The sequence below is a fragment of the Liolophura sinensis genome, chromosome 1 (genome assembly GCF_032854445.1).
Source record: "Liolophura sinensis isolate JHLJ2023 chromosome 1, CUHK_Ljap_v2, whole genome shotgun sequence".
In the NCBI taxonomy this organism is placed as follows: domain Eukaryota; kingdom Metazoa; phylum Mollusca; class Polyplacophora; order Chitonida; family Chitonidae; genus Liolophura; species Liolophura sinensis.
Genome location: NC_088295.1, coordinates 2,324,407 through 2,342,430, shown reverse-complemented (window position 1 = coordinate 2,342,430; position 18,024 = coordinate 2,324,407). Strand labels below are relative to the sequence as shown.

The 18,024-nt window shown below is 40.4% G+C and overlaps 1 protein-coding gene across 2 annotated transcripts; it reads left to right on the top strand.

Annotated features, from left to right (window-relative positions):
* The first annotated feature begins 578 nt into the window (after nt 1–578).
* LOC135461282 (glutamate dehydrogenase, mitochondrial-like) lies at nt 579–17,965 on the top strand. Of its 2 annotated transcripts, none has more exons than XM_064738293.1 (12): nt 579–1,185; nt 2,095–2,295; nt 2,956–3,042; nt 3,737–3,826; nt 4,293–4,390; nt 4,868–5,005; nt 6,397–6,537; nt 9,723–9,803; nt 11,596–11,719; nt 12,630–12,721; nt 15,492–15,554; nt 17,250–17,965. In XM_064738293.1, exons 1-12 carry the CDS (start codon nt 747–749, stop codon nt 17,367–17,369), a joined length of 1,674 nt encoding a protein of 557 aa, XP_064594363.1. In that variant the 5' UTR covers nt 579–746; the 3' UTR covers nt 17,370–17,965. The 2 variants fall into 2 exon arrangements, with proteins under 2 accessions (XP_064594363.1, XP_064594362.1); XM_064738292.1 differs by lacking the exon at nt 12,630–12,721 and adding an exon at nt 13,116–13,207 and having other exon boundaries at nt 583–1,185.
* Nucleotides 17,966–18,024: the final 59 nt, after the last annotated feature.

Here is an 18,024-nt window from a genome sequence, read left to right as displayed (position 1 = left end):
GTTGTCTATGGGATTTTTGTCCTCGGTGAGTCCGTATATAGGCCTATACCCTAGACTCTAAGAACAACTTTGCTTTTCCGCGTGGCATATTTTTGAAAATATTTACCGATAAATGTACTCAATCAGAAAGTCGACATTTTACAAACGCTTTCGGATTGTAACTCTCGTGGCTGCGCCACTCGACAGACAGATGAGTGACATATATTCCAATTAGGGCCTAATTTAAACTTAATTGTTCAATAGAAAATATGCAGCGTGAAATTTAAACCATAGAGGTATATGCATACACCGTTTCAACAATGCAGACCTTCCTGGGAAATTAAGGTGCGCATCAAAGATTAACAGTGGTAACTGGTATGCATGACCATCAGGTTTAGCCGTTGATCATACGGATGTAGGCCTATACGTCCTGTTACTATCAGTGGCGACTTAAGCCGGGTAGCTATTGCTTCATTGCATTTTGAAGTAGGGGGAGGTAACCCAGTCTATGACTACGCTTACCTCACAGAATAGTTTGATTGGTGTAAACAAGTCACATGACGGACCACACCTCCGCGGTTTCAAGGACGACGTGAGAACGCAGGCTCAGATATAGAAAGATCGGCCGAGGTTGTGGGTCAACAGCCTTAGTAAAAGCACCCGGAGATCGGAAAACGTGTTCTTAACATCAGTCACATCTGTGACCTTAGCATATATATTCGTCAATACGTCCTCAGTAATAGGAGATAGCTGATTTAGTTTCTAAAATGTTCCGCGGTGTAGCCAGTCGAGTTGTGAAGGGAAATCTCCACCAGAACTTGCAGAAATCAGCGAGTCAAAATGGTGTACTGTCAGTTACCAATGGTGTACGATCGGTAGCGGTGGGACTCTGTAATGATGATAGATTTTATTCCACATCAGTTGTCGATGAAAATGCAGAACCTAGTTTCACGGAAATGGTGGACAAGTTTTTTGATAGGGCTTCTGAACTCATCAAGGAAAAGCTTGCGGAAGATATGCATTCCAAAGGTGCGCGAGTTTCGATAGATGAACGACGGAAAAAAGTGGAGGGTGTTCTGAGAGTGATTAAACCACCAAATCATGTGTTAGCTACGTCTTTCCCAATACGGAGAGATAACGGCGAGACAGAAATGATCGAGGCTTACAGAGCTCAACACAGTCAACACAGAACACCGTGCAAAGGAGGTGGGTCTAAACAAACATCCGTGTGTTGGACTACACCATATTTTTGTCCGATGCAAATGCAGAAATAATACTTAAGCGATACCTTGACTCTTGATCTCATTGGTCAGATTGTAGGTCACCTCGGCTATAGTTGTGAATCTTGTATACTATACACTGCCGTAGTGACCAGGATACTTATTTCTTGCATTCTGAACTCCAGTTCTGGAATCCGAGTTTGAAAATGCATTTGACAGTAGATCTGCACGTTAAGTTACATGTATTTATGTTGCTAACGGCCACAATCATTAATGGAGGTGGTTATCACAGGCTTTTGCATATAAAACCAACAATATTCTGTGTTACAGTCAGTGTTCTGACTGGCCTTTATAATGATTTAAGGAACTCAAGATGACGTCATGAGGTTCTTAAGTGACAGTGACTGATAAAATGTGTAAAATAATCTTAGGGTACATGTGCTTGGATTGTTCAGATTTCGTGTACATGTGAAAATAAGTTAGTTACACAGTTTTCATGGTGATTCTTTATAATTGTGACTATCAGGTATGTTTAGTTAGGTACTTGTTCTTGTGATGTGTACAGTTGTATGATGTTTTTTGCATCCTGTGTATATACTCACAAGGAACTGGTGTATGGAGTCACATGACTTTCCACTCACTGAAAAAAAAAAATTGATATTAATGGCATAGCCCATTTGAGATCACCTTCAAAAGATTAGAACTATGTGTTCTGTCACATTTAGTCCCATATCCTGTTCACTTGTACCTGTGCTGTGAGTTACTAGCAGCAGCTAAATACAGCTCAACTGGGTTATGTAGTACAGTGTATATAAACCTTTTGTGGTGGCAGTAGACATGTCCGATCTGTTTTTCACCTTTGTGTTAACTCTAGAGATTATATTTCTGTCTTCAGGTATACGTTTCAGTGAGGATGTAAATGTGGATGAAGTTAAAGCTCTGGCAGCTCTCATGACCTACAAATGTGCTGTGGTGGATGTCCCCTTCGGTGGAGCTAAAGCTGGGGTTAAAATTAATCCTGCCAATTACTCAGAAAATGAACTTGAGAGAATTACCAGAAGATTTACTGTTGAGCTTGCCAAAAAGGGATTTATAGGTAATCCTTCATTCATCAACAGTTGATCTGAGTACTCACGACTCCTTCACCTCTCCCCAGTACACATTGTGGTTATAATTGTTACTTAAGTCGTAAATGTATACTTTCAAACACCTGACTCGAATCAACCCCTCAATACAAACACTTGAAAGAGAAATCTTCTTTTTTTTTTTTTTTATCTTGGATGTTTTGAAACTATTAATGTGTAAAGTATGAAGCATCCATGTGGTATTGTCTTTCAGTTCTCATATGGACCATCAAGGCACCATTTTATTATAAAGCTCATCATTCTGTTAGCTAAATATTTACAGGTGGAATATTAAGAATCGTCTGAAGTCATGAAGTTTCTTTCATGTATTATAAACCAATATCATAAATTGAACTGTATATCATTAATGTGAAATTTATCAGAGTATTTTAGTTTTTATTCCTTTCCATAGTGAGAGCTGATCCTTTGTTAAATGTGTTAACAAATAGAAAAAATACTATAAATTTTGAGTTGACCAGAGGTCAAATACCAAACACTTTATCCATTTCTGTCAGGTGCATCGTTTGAGTTCCACGAGGACTCTTTGTTCTTATATACATACTACATGTAGAAAAGGTGTGTATGTGTAACCTGTACCAGGGTTGATCAGGTGGCTTGGTGTCTGTTGACAGGACCTGGTATTGATGTGCCTGCTCCTGACATGGGTACAGGAGAAAGGGAGATGAGCTGGATGGCAGATACCTATGCCAACACACTCGGTAAGCTAACCAGATAGTCATTAGGCTAGCCCACTTAATCTTTATATGCCAACATGCGTAGTAAGCTAACCAGATAGTTTAGTGCATGCTATCACCGTTTTTAAGCTAAGCCATACTTGATAAGTACTTGCACGTTTCTGGGCTTCACAAAAATCTGTCTTTAATCAGATTTCATGAGTGTACACAAAGTAATTCCCTGAGAACATGTCTGTAAAACATCATGTATGACTAAGTGTTGTGCCTGTGTTCTTTTGCGGTGGAGGGCAGGGCGGGAGGGTGGGGGGGGGGGGGGGGGGGGTCAGGAAACTGTTTTTAAACAAATAATCACCATTGAGATCATTGTGTCTTACATAAAATTTAAATGCTTATTTAGTGAATTTTTCTGAACGTATCAGTGACTCACATGTACATGGGAGAAAATTCCTGTTCTAGTAAATGATCTAAAATTTATTCATTAAATTGCTCATTTTGCCTGATTTTGAGAGTTTTATTTATCATAGAAAGATGTTTTAAGGGTTGTTTGGAAGGTAGCATGTATCCTACTATGGAAATGTAAGCGTCAAATTCTAAAAGTAGTATTTTATGACTTTTATTTGCCCTAAAAATGCAAATATTTGGGCACAATTCAATGTCATTTATGGTATGTTCAATGTTTTGAATTCCAATTGTATATCCATGAGTTGTTTTCACACAGGTCACTATGATATCAATGCTCACGCTTGTATTACTGGGAAGCCCATCACACAGGGAGGTATCCACGGCCGGATATCAGCCACCGGCAGAGTAAGTCACGCCTCTGCCTTCATGGCTTCTGGATGGTACCAGTACTACATGTTTAACGTCTGTGTGGGAAGTATTCCAGTTGCTGAGCAATGTATGAGGTACAGCTTCTGTAACAGGGTTGATCTCTGTAAGCCTACAGTGTGACCTAAATGTAAGGTCACTCTAACCTGGTAGTAATAGCTCTACCTGACTAGTGGCTTACATTGGGTGAATCACAGTTCACAGCAGAAAGGACTAAGTCGAATGACTTGGATCTCATGTCGGTGAAATTTGATAACAGGACTCCATTGTCAAAAAGCAAATAAATTATGATATGAAGCTCTGATACATGTATTTTATGAACAATGGCCACTCAGTAGACAAAATTACCGGAAGACTGTCATGTTAGTTTTTACCTTTGATTCCTCAAGTGTACGTATGCAGTACATTTCATGTCAAAAATATATTTATGATTTATCTGTTCAGGGGTGTGTTCCATGGAATCCAGAACTTTGTGATGGAAGCAAGTTATATGAGTGCTATTGGACTCACGCCAGGCTTTGGGGATAAAACGTTTATTGTGCAGGTAATTCTTACTTTCACATCATTTGTGTAGCAGCTCTTGGTATGAAGGGCATGGCAGTTTACTCACTCAGGATTTTAAGGAATTTTCCAGGATTATTATTAAAACTTGGTGACATCAGTTGTCTGGGCTTGGTGTCTAACATTGTTTTAAGTGTGTAAAATTGTTGTCATACTGATGATAATTAATGGAAAAGACCCCAGTATGCTCCCAGAATCCAAGTGGAAAGCATGGCATGGCTTATGACAGGGTTGGGTGGTCATGCCATGGTTGTGTATGCGTAGTGAATCTACTGTGTCTGGTTCCAGGGTCTGGGAAATGTGGGTCTGCACACCATGAGATACCTGTGATGATAATTAATGGAAAAGACCCCAGTATGCTCCCAGAATCCAAGTGGAAAGCATGGCATGGCTTAGGACAGGGTTGGGTGGTCATGCCATGGTTGTGTCTCTGTAGTGAATCTACTGTGTCTGGTTCCAGGGTCTGGGAAATGTGGGTCTGCACACCATGAGATACCTGCACCGTGCTGGTGCCCGCTGTATTGGGGTCGTGGAGAAGGACGGCAGCATCTACAATCCTGAGGGCATGGACCCTCGCGAGCTAGAGGACTACAAACTGGTAACATTTTATCATGGTTTTAGTGATGGAGCTGTCATCACGGACCTAGTAGATAAGAAAACATACAAATAAATGCCAACACAACGGAAAACAATACATTAAGAAGAAAACAGACCCGTTTGACACATAAATAAACATACAAATAACAACAGACACAAAATAAATATTAAGGTTTGTTGCCTTGCCTAGTTAAAAATTATGTAAGTAACTAAGTAATGTAAGTAAGAAATCCTTACTGAGTGCATGCAGCATAAAATTCATGCATATGAATGTAAACATCACAAACACAGGGTTTCCCATTTTGCGTTTGGTAAACAGACCTATTCCTCCAGAAATAATACTGAAAATTCCCTTTCAGACATACAAAAAAGTGAAGTTAAGGAAAGCCTTTTCAATCGCTAGTGGAATATTTGAGCCCTTTTACAGATATATTGATGGTAATAAATAGTTAAATCACCAAACAAACCAGTCTACACACTTGGCAAACTCTTGTGTATCCGCTACATCACCACCGAGTCCCATTCCTACATCTAATCAAATTTTGTATTATTAGTACCAATGTGGCCGAGCCTTATGATCAAATGCACGTGGGTATAGTGCATGCAGCAGTAATGGCCCAGTCCAGTGTGCTCCAGCTTATTAGCTAGAATGAATAGGCCTGTATAGTAGCCCTAAAATGCGGTCTAAGGATGCTCTAATCGGCTGACCTATTCATACATCCATAATTTTGAAAAAATACTTGTAGAAGTGACAAGAAGTCAACGTTTGATGTGCGAGATTATGGCATTGTATCTGTATTGAGCTACCTCATCGGTAAAGTTCTCTGCATACGCAATACTTAATATCCAAATCCACTTTATACATGGTCTGTCCACAAGCCGAGGTATTATGGAATTACCACTCGTATACGCCACAGAATGAGATGGACATTGTCCACAAGACCACAAAGTTGCCGGCGAATGTAATTCACTTGACTTTTGCCAATGACACATAAGTGTTTTCTCATATTTTCGTTCTGCCGGTTGTAAACTAGACCTTACCCAATATTAAAAATTCACAGCCACTTTCATGGCAAGGGGAATACCACCTTCTCGCACTCTTTCCACCCCTCTATCGCCAACCCTCGACCTCAAATGGACTCAAAAATTTATTTCCTGGCAGAAACCCTGAAACATATACACTTGTATTTCGTGCTACAGAAATAATTTATTGGTTTCTTTAATTATATACTGTTTTTGTGCTTTGGTATATAACAGAGTAACAAAATATCAGTTGAGTATCAGTTGTTTCTGACGTCATTCTACAGGATGTTCTGTTGTGGGAAGATCTGTTTGATAATTTAATCATATTTTACAACATTATGGAATGCCAGTTGCCTTTTGAATGTTCAGGAAAATGGTACAGTAGTGGGATTCCCAGCATCTGAGGCCTACACCAAGGGAGACTTGCTGTTGGAAAAATGTGACATCTTGGTGCCAGCTGCTAGCGAACAACAGCTGACTAAAGACAATGCACACTTAGTTCAGGCCAAGGTGAGTTGTTTGAATGAATGTATCACATACCTGGTTTCTTTTCCAGTCTATGTATAGGATTCTGTTGTATACGTGTGACTGTTATGTGTTAAAACGCTTGTCTTGTTATTAGGACATGCACGGTCTTGGTTCAACTGGACAGAGAATCATCGTGATTCACTCACTTCACCTCTGTATAATTGCTCATTTCAATTCCTTGAACCCTCAGCAATACGCCTGAACATATGAAGCCAGTTGGATGCAGAGGTTTGGAGACAGAGGCATACATACCTACATGTACACATGGGTATAGAGGTTCTTACAGTTATATTTGATAATAGATGTACCTGACAAAATGCATATGACCAGTCTTCATTTCAAAGATGCTAACTTAGTAACACTTTTCATTTTAGGCAGAACGTATGAGGTCTTTACTTCCGGTGGGAATCTGATTCTCGCCATGACCCCCGTAAACTAAATTTGTGGGAATCTGCTGGGATTCCTGTAAGAAAGTCACAAAAATAATTCTCAAAATGACCAATTGTTCTCAAATTTCCAATTCATTACTATGCCTCCTCCCAATAAGTGGACGTACGATCATAAACATTGCCATAATGTGCGTTTTGTTCGACTTTTTACACGTTATTTTGAATGGGCGTTGTTTTTGTTCGCATGATAACTCATGGCGAACATTACTTAAAATATACAAACACTGGAACCTGTACACTGACGAACAGAGATCAAAATAAACTGCGAACTGATTTTGAATTTTTGAAATAAACCACCTAACTGGTGATTTTATCCTATATTGCAAGCAAACTCTTTAGCATAAACTAAATGACAAATAATAAAATACAGCAGGAGTCAAAATAATCACTGGCACATTGATGGTGAAAAACTTTGACATGGTGGCGAGAGTTGGGGTAAGGAAGTCCGGTGGCCCAAGCTAAATTAAACGGCAGGGAGGGAAAATAAGGGCTCATTGGTCTTCAGTTTGATTGATTTTCAGCAAAACGTGCTGGTTTCTAGTGAATGTCGCTACAGGTTATCCCATTGGCTATGCCTCTTCTGTGGACCACTGAGTGAGCTTGTAACAAATTATCAGAAATGCCACCTGTGTACAACAAGGCAATGGCCATTTGACAGCTACAGCAGTGGTAGTGGCTCTGACCATCTACAGAGGATGATACTGACCAAACTGAAACATATCCAAAACTAATGAGAAGATTGCAATGAAATTAACGTGGAGCTATGAAAGGGGTGCGTGAAGACATTATTGTAAAATATTGTGTGGGCTATCAGGCAGTGATGAAACAACGAAAGCGGCGGGAATTTAAACAGTTTGCTTGTATATTTGATCGCATCTACACCCAAGTTTTGGAACTAAAGGAAAGATTTTATTGTGGCATGCTACTGTCAGATGTCACAGCCACGTAGCAAATCCATTACAAATGTCACCAACTCAATCAGCTACAGCTGACTTCTGTAGCTGAAAGCTTTGGTCTAAGGATGGTTTATATTTCACTAATTGGGCAAATGCGAGAATCACTGAACCCCCTACATCTTACCCACCATTATTCACAGCTGATTTCTTAGCGTCAAACTTCTATTACCAGAACTTCTTAAACAAAAATTCTTCACGTCATCAGTCATTTTGTAATTATTTAAACAAAGATAATGATACACTATATATATCAGATCAACCTACAATGTTGAAACTTTATTGGCGTGGGGCTTTTTTCTATCATGAAGGGCCTTAAAATATTGGCAAAGGGCCAATAGATTTTCAAGTCAACTGGCCCTGCTGACCTTTTGATTTGGGGCTTATATCTACCCCCTGTATGGTGAATCCCTAAAACTGCTTGATTTATATACCACGATTAAGATTTGGAGTAACTGCATATTTTGTGGTACTAGATTCTGGTGGATTCTCACAGAGCAAACGTATGGGAATCCATTTAGATTCTGGTAAAGAATTGCAAAAATAAAGGCTATAGCATAATATATAATAAATGTAGCAATTTTGTCCGTCTGTCTGTATTTGTGTCCAGACTATAACACCAACCGTTTTCCACATTGAGTTTTAGTTTGTGGTGGATACATAGATACACAGGTGACGATATGTCACAACTCACATTTGTCCATTTTCTCTGTTGTCATGGTAACTAGTTAGTTACCCATTTTCCTTAGATTATGTAAATAGATTTGATTTTTTTGTCTGGCAACGCCCCCATCCTCTCTGTGTTTCAGGCAGTGTTTTAATTTTTAGTGGATACATAGATAACCAAATGACAATGTGTCTTGACTCACAATTGTCCATTTTTGCAGTTGTCATGGTAACCAGATAGCCATTTAATTTTATATACTACATAAATTGAAATGATTTCGTGTCTGAGCATCAACTCCAACTGTTCTTCGCATAAAGATTGAATTTGAGGTGGAGAGTTTTGTCCACTTGCAATGAAAATTCCCCTCGGGGCTATATTCACTACAATGCTGCTGGTATTCTTTTATTTATTTCAAACAAATGCATTTGTTGGGCGTATGTTGTGTTCACCTGAACTCTTGTTACAGTTTGAGAAAGGGAGGGCAAAGCATTCACAGCATTGCATAATATGACGTGTCGACATTGGGCAGTAATTACAGACCCAAATCCCATCACTCACATATTCTCAGATGTTTGGGGTATTCTGTTAACTTGAATTGCCTCATTCAAGCATCAAAAAATTGTGCTTTAAAAGGCAGTCCAATCTACTTTTTATATACATGTACTGTGCACCCATTACGCATACTTGTAGGACTTCCTTAACCTTCAACTATTATCATACCACTTGTGTCCAGGTTATAGTGCCATGTAACGAAAAGTTACAAAATATTGATTTATGATGTTTTGTTGAAAGTGACCCCAGGACTGTCTTGTACTTGGAACTGTATTGAATCCAGGAGAGCCGTGGTAATGCTAATATTAAAACACCTGAAATCTGGGAATGAACATCCCAGTATTGGTGCATGTATTTCCATGTGGTGGTTATTTGAACTCCTTGAACAGATTGAACAGGTCTCATCCAGTACAGATTTATAGCACGACAAGGTCTTGCACAGTACCACTTCATAAGTTACAAAATACTTCGCAATAAGGTATTAGCACATGTGATTTATGAAAAACAAATTATAATTGCGCATAATGTCCTTTACTTCAATTTCAGATAATTGCAGAAGGTGCCAATGGCCCAACAACAGAAGCTGCTGATAAAATATTTTTAGAGCGCAACATTTTAGTCATTCCGGTAAGATTTCAGTTTTTACATGACACTGCATTTGTGTTTTTAGTTCAGTGTAAGGTGACAAATTTTGGATTTTGATGTTGGCTTTTGGTTTTGTATAGGCCATGGCCTAACACTGTGGCAGAAGTTTGCTCACGAAGTGGTGTTTGTATAGACATTGGCCTAACACTGTGGCAAAAGTTTACTTACAGAGTGGTGTTTGTATAGGCCTTGGCCTAACATGGGGAAGAAGTTCTCACAGAGTGGTGTTTGTATTAGCCATGGCCTAACGCTATCGCAGAAGTTTGCTCGCGGAGTGGTGTTTGTATAGGCCTTTGTCTAACACTGTGGCAGAAGTTCTCACAGAGTGGTGTTTGTATAGGCCTTGGCCTAGCACTGGGGCAGAAGTTCTCACAGAGTGGTGTTTGTATAGGACTTGGTCTAACACTGGCAGAAGTTCTCACAGAGTGGTTTTTGTATAGGCCTTGGCCTAACACTGTGGCAGAAGTTTGCTTGCGGAGTGGTGTTTTAACAGGCCATGGCCTAACACTGTTGCAGAAGTTTGCTCACAGAGTGGTGTTTGCACAGGCCATGGCCTGACACTAAGGTATAAGTTCGCTTGCAGTGTGGTGTTTGCAAAGGCCATGGCCTAGCACTGTGGAAGAATTTTGCTCACAGAGTGGTGTATGCACAGTCTTGGTCTAACACTAAGGCAGAAATTTGCTTGCGCAGTGGTGTTTGCACAGGCCATGGCCTAGCACTGTGGCAGTAGTTTGTTTGCGGAATGGTGTTTGCACAGGCCTTGGCCTTACACTAAGGCAGAAGTTTGCTTGTGGAGTGTTGTTTTCACAGGCCATGGCCTAGCACTGTGGCATAAGTTTGCTCACAAACTGGTGTTTGCACAGGCCATGGCCTAGCACTGTGGCAGAAGTTTATTCACAGAGTGGTGTTTGCACAGGCCATGGCCTAGCACAGTGGCAGAAGTTTGCTCAGAGAGTGGTATTTGTACAGACCATGGCCTAACACTGTAACAGAAGTTTGCTCAAAGAGTGGTGTTTTCACAGGCCTTGGCCTAACACTGTGGCATAAGTTTGCTCATGGAAAGGTATTTGTATAGGTCATGGCCTAACACTGTGGCAGAAATTTGCTCATAGAGAGGTGTTTGTACAGGAACTGGTGTAACACTGTGGCAGACGTTTGCTCACAGAGTGGTGTTTTTACAGTAACTGGTATAACACTGGCAGAAGGTTGCTCACAGTGGTTTTTGTATAGGAAGTGGTCTAACACTATGGCAGAAGTTAGCTCACAGAGTGGTGTTTGTACATGAAGTGGTCTAACACTATGGCAGAAGTTAGCTCACAGAGTGGTGTTTGTACATGAAGTGGTCTAACACTATGGCAGAAGTTAGCTCACAGAGTGGTGTTTGTACATGAAGTGGTCTAACACTTTGGCAGAAGTTTGCTCACAGAGTGGTGTTTGTAGATGAAGTGGTCTAACACTTTGGCAGAAGTTTGCTCACATAGTGGTGTTTGTACAGGAATTGGTCTAACACTATGGCAGAAGTTTGCTCACAGAGTGGTGTTCCATTTGGTGACCAAAACAAACACATTTAAAGCAGAAACAGTATATGAATTCTGTTAATTCATCAGATAATTTTCTTTTGGTGTTTCAAAAAAACATCATTGCCACTGCTCATAAAACTTTTTTTTTTTGCCTTAATTTTATGCTTGATAAAAGTCAGTAGTGCATCGCACGTGGCCTGCTGCACTTGGCTTCACATGCAGTCTTCAACTGTACTTTGCTTATTTGTGGCCAGGATCTGTACATCAACGCCGGAGGTGTGACAGTTTCCTACTTTGAGTGGCTGAAGAACCTGAACCATGTTAGTTACGGTAGACTCACCTTTAAGTATGAGAAGGACTCCAACTACCATCTCCTAGGTAAGACCATGTGTCACTAGCAATCTGTAATGATTGCTGGGTCACATACATGGCATCCATAGCATTACATGTATGTACATGTGTATAACATTTCCTTGTGCTTTGTAAAACTGACAAAAAAATAAAAGTGTAGCTGAAGGTATTAACTGTCCTACAGTGTGTTGTCTTGACAAGAATTGCCACAAAGGTGTATGTGTTTTGTATTATGAAAACAGGTGGTTCTTGGTTTTACTGTTCTGTTTTTTTGTATAAGGAAGATAAAAAAGGTACCTGGAAAACCTGCCTAATTCGTTTGTTTTCAGCATTTCAGTTCTTTAGGAAGGCTGAAGGGGGTATATACCTGAGCAACTAGCTGTTGCTGTCAAATCCTTAATGTGCCAATAAATGTATGGATACCCTTGTGGTGTACATATCATGTATTGAAATATAGAACCAGTTGTTTTGGGATTCCTTCGAGAACTGTACATGTTGGCCATTCTATTGTATATACCTAAAACCTTTTCAGTTTATTTTCTGAGATACATGCTTACTCTAAATTCACATTCCATAAATTTTGATGGATACAGTTTGGCAAGACTTCAGTCTAGATGAGTTGATTTAATTTGGGTAACAAGTAAACTGATTATCTGCAGGTTGCAAGATGCCATGCAGAACATGTTACCTATTTGACATAAAGCCTCAGATGGTTGAACTAATGTGACTGGTTGTCAAGAATTTCAATTTCAGCCAGCAAAGTGTTCAGAGCTTTTGAAAAAGTATAGCACATCCAAGTTTTCATTTGTTTAGACAGTTGTTCTCTCCTGTGTTAGTATTTTTGTGTGGGCATCTCTGTAGTCACAACGAAGATCATGGTGAAGAAAGAGAAAACACTTACTGGAATTCAGTGTTCAGTGTATCCTTTATCTTTCAGAGAGTGTCCAGAAATCTCTAGAAAGGAAATTTGGTAGAAATGGTGGATCAATTCCAGTAGTTGCTTCTGAGGCGTTTGAAAAACGCATAGCAGTGAGTTTCAGTATCCAGGAAATGTGCCCCATGGATGCACCCATCAACCAGGGGTTGATCCAGCCATTCATTTACCTCAATTGTGTCACCTAGAACAACAACATGTATAACATATCATGTTTGACAAAATTACTTCCACATCTGTGGTTTAGTTTGGGAGCGGCTGGTATATGGTATGAGCCAACCTGTAAATGGTATGAGTCAGTAAATGTTCTCTAAAGGTGACCAATCTACATGTATGTCTCTGGATCAACCCCTGTCTAACAACTTCATGTACATGTATGTTTAAATCTATCTATCTATCTATCTTTAATCAACACCTTACTTACCTGTATATATCCACAACTTGCTAATACTTGTTGAATGTTGCACTAACACTTTTGTGTATTTACAGAGAGCGTACAGAAATCTTTAGAGCGGAAGTTTGGTAGGGATGGAGGTGCTATTCCTATTGTCCCATCAGAAAATTTTGAAGCCAAAATTGCTGTGAGTTATTGCTCCATGATGTGATGTTAGAACAAATTCCAGGCATCCCCATGCTGTGGCTCACTTAAGGAACAGATGCATTCCGCTCGGTGAAGTTGAAGTTTTATCCAAACAAACAATACTTCTTTTGCTTCACTGAGTGTGTGTCAGTATTTCAAAATTGTTTGTGAAGAACAAGAGACCACAGAAAGCACGTTAAACTGTGATATTATAAACTGAGATTACCATTCCACTCCAAGTAGAAGTTAAGATTCAAATTGTCTGTATATGTGTAGGTGTCTAAATGACATTTCTAGCACATAACCTCTCACCAACCCTGTTCTAATAGGGTCATGTGCCTTGTGCTAACTGGCTAGAACTGAGAAGATTATATGCATGGTATCCCCTTTGGCCACAAACAAATACATGTAGCTGGAATATGATCGTTTTAGTGTTCCTGTAAAACCAACTACCAATTTGAATGTCTTCAGAGTTTGTTCATCCTATCCCAATGCCCAGGCTTTTTCCACCCCAGAGACCACCTCTAATACTCCAAAGGTCATCCCTAACCAACATGCTCAGTCCCATTCACCCTTTGTCGCTTTGAGGACAGAAGTGTCACAGAATTGAGCATTTGTTATCAAAATATGAACACGGTGGAGGGTATAGTTACATGTAGCATGAGCCTAGATTGTCAAGTAGTTTGTGGTAACATGGTGTAATCTGCCAAATGTGGTCAGTGGATGGGTTCAGGCTGCATGTAATACTACCACTGTGCTATATAACAACATACACGTGTGCATCTATTTATCCACACTGAGATTACCACTGTGCTATATAACAACATACACTTGTGCATCTATTCACCAACACTGAGATTACCACTGTGCTGTGTATCAACAACATACACTTGTGCATCTATTCACCAACACTGAGATTACCACTGTGCTGTGTATCAACAACATACACTTGTGCATCTTTTCACCAACACTGAGATTACCACTGTGCTGTGTATCAACAACATACACTTGTGCATCTATTCACCAACACTGAGATTACCACTGTGCTGTGTATCAACAACATACACTTGTGCATCTTTTCACCCACATTAAGATTACCACTGTGCTGTATATCACCAACATACACTTGGCCATCTATTCACCCTCACTTGAGATTACCACTGTGCTATATAACAACATGCACTTAGGCATCTATTTACCCACACTGAGATTACCACTGTGCTGTGTATCAACAACATACACTTGGGCATCTGTTCACCCACACTGAGATTACCACTGTGCGGTGTATCAACAACATACACTTGTACATCTATTCACCAACACTGAGATTACCACTGTGCTGTGTATCAACAACATACACTTGTGCATCTTTCCACCCACATTAAGATTACCACTGTGCTGTATATCACCAACATACACTTGGGCATCTATTCACCCTCACTGAGATTACCACTGTGCTGTGTATTAACAACATACACTTGGGCATCTGTTCACCCACACTGAGATTACCACTGTGCTGTGTATCAACAACATAAATTTGTGCATCTATTCACCCACACTGAGATTACCACTGTGCTGTGTATCAACAACATACACTTGGGCATCTGTTCATCCACACTGACATTTTCACTGTGCTGTGTATCAACAACATACACTTTGGCATCTATTCACCCACACTGAGATTACCACCTTGCTGTGTATCACCAACATACACTTGGGCATCTATTCACCCACACTGAGATTACCACTGTGCTGTGTATCAACAACATACACTTTGGCATCTATTCGCCCACACTAAGATTACAACTGTGCTGTGTATCAACAACATATGCTTGGGCATCTATTCACGCACACTAAGATTCACGATTGTTGATGACACGTGTGGAATAGGTGAGGTTTAAGTGTGTGTCAGCATGTTAGTGTGTGCAGTATGCATGGATAGACCTTCTGGTCTGATGAAATACAAGTTTAGGTGTTTAAACTGTTATGAGTAGAAATGTAACTGTAGACATAGATCACCATTACACACAATGACATACATGAACACACATGTATATGTATGCAAAGTAACTTCGCACATAAAATTCTTTGTAAATCTGTAAAACCTGTAATCATGCACAACTGGACTTGACAGATTTTTGTTTCCCCTCTTTTTGATCAAGCATGACATACAGTTTAGTCAAGCATTTTTATATAACAGCGTGTTGTTTACCCCACCCTCTGTACAATAACTGCCAAACCCCTAACTCTACTGACATAAACTGTGTCAATTATGCTACTTTCAGGGTGCTTCAGAGAAAGACATTGTCCACTCTGGTCTGGAATACACCATGGAGAGGTCTGCACGGGTAAGTGACCCTCAGTTTTAGTCGGGTAACCACGTAACCTCACTGGAAACCTGTATTCAGTAGGCATCTGTCAGGTGGATTTAATTGATTAGTGTCTTACGTGCTCAAGAATATTCCGCTTGCCGTCTCGGCGGCCAACAGACTGGGAAAACCTAGGACCATCCACAGCTTGCTGACAGACCTTTCCCCATATGGCTGGAGAGGAAGCAACGACTGGACTTTAACTCACAGCAGCTGCATTGGTCAGAGGCTCCCCAAGTGATTGTGCCGATGCTAACAACGAGATAATGAGGCTGGGTTTATGCCTTTTTTCCGCCAACACTCTGTAGTCTCCGTCGAATGGTGTCATACAATTCCAATCTTTACGAACTCTTATAGTCTCGCCATTTATTTATTTGATTGGTGTTTTACGCCGTACTCAAGAATATTTCACTTATACGACGGCGGCCAGCATTATGGTGGGTGGAAACCGAGCAGAGCCCGGGGGAAACCCATGACCATCCGCAGGTTGCTGCAGACCTTGCCACGTACGGCCGGAGAGGAAGCCAGCATGGACTTGAACTCACAGTGACCGCATTGGTAAGAGACTGCTGGGTCATCACGCCGCGCTAGCGCGCTAACCAACTGAGCCGCGGAAGCCCCCAGCCATTTAGATGAATGTTAAAAAATCACACAAGTGACAACAAACATATCAAATTCCTCCATGAAATGGTTTGCTGTTCAGTATACGGTTGTAAAAACAGGTCTCAAAGAGTCCTGAAGTTAGTTTTTAAGTTTCCACTCGAATTGGCCCTCAAGAAAGGGTGAGTGAGTGAGCGCTTGGGGTTTAACGTCGTACCCAACAATTTTTCAGTCGTATGACGACGAAGGAATCCTTACGGTGCATGTACATGTAATGTGCCTCCTCGTAGCAGGACGGATTTCCACCGCTCTTTTATCTAGTGCTACTTCTTAGCTTTACCGGGCGGCCGGAAGAAACTCATGATTGCGTTTCTCAGAGGCCTCCCTGATAACAAACTGTTAAACTGGTTATAATCTGGACACTAATCCTTTAAGTGATTCACATTAGCATGGGTGCATGGTGATAATTTCATGCGTAGTATTTTGTATGGTATTAAATTTCATGAATGATGGGTATATGGTGATTTTGTGGAGTGGGTATTTGGTTAATTTCATGAATGATGGGTATATGGTGATTTTGTGGAGTGTGGGTATTTGGTTAATTTCATGAATGATGGGTATATGGTGATTTTGTGGAGTGTGGGTATTTGGTTAATTTCTTGAAGGGTGGGTATATGGTGAAATCTTGGATCGTAGGTGTTTGGTGAAATCATGGAGGGTGGGTATATGGTGAAATCATGGAGGGTGAGTCTGGTGAAATCATGGAGAGTGGGTATATGGTGAAATCATGGGGGGGTGGGTGTTTGGTGAAATCATGGGGGGGTGGGTGTTTGGTGAAATCATGGAGCGTGGGTGTTTGGTGAAATCATGGGGCGTGGTTGTTTGGTGAAATCATGGAGGGTGGGTACATGGTGAAATCATGGAGGGTGAGTCTTTGGTGAAATCATGGAATGTGAGTCTTTGGTGGAATCACGGGTGGGTGGGTGTTTGGTGAAATCATGGAGGGTGGGTGTTCGGTGATTTGAAGTAATTATATAACAGCTTTTCTAAGTGCTGTTGTTGGCTGTGTTACAGAACATAATGAAGGCGTGTATGAAGTACAACCTGGGGCTGGACCTCCGCACAGCTGCTTACATAACGGCCATAGAGAAGATCTTCAAGGTGTACCAGGACGCTGGGTTAACCTTTGTGTAAACACTTCGCACAACAATAAACATGCATATATAGACTTTCAGCTGAACTTCGAAGAGAAAGCATTTCGTGTTTTATACAAAGTTTTCATCATAATTTTTCTTTCCACGAGTATGAAGCAGACCCCTGGTTTGTGGTGGTATATGTATGCATCCCAGTGCAGTATGCGCAGAGATTTTGGTTGACACACTATGTAGCATGTGTTCTAGTTATAGCAAACTGCACTGGAGACCAACAGCCTTTGACAGGCAACAGTGTCTGACATGTTTTTTTTTTATATAGCCAAATTTAGTACCAGGTAATAATTGTGACCTGTTTTCTTTGTTACAAAACCTGTTCACTGTAATGTATTCACGAGCCATGCATTTTCTCCCTCTCTCCCATTTTAAATTCTGTTCAGAATCTCACGCAGGTTTCACAGTTCAAGTGCTATATATTGTTTGAGCTAGGAATCTGGAGAAATTTTTATGAGGAGGAAGTGTTGATGTTTTAATTCGATAGTGCATAAAGCTCCATAATAGGAGCCTCTGTATTGACTGAGACAGCTGTGATATCATCGATGTCACTTTATAGGTTGAATAAATCCACTGAAAACATTACCATTTGTATTGGAAACTTTTTATTGTATATTTTTATTATTTTCTGAGGATGTTGATCT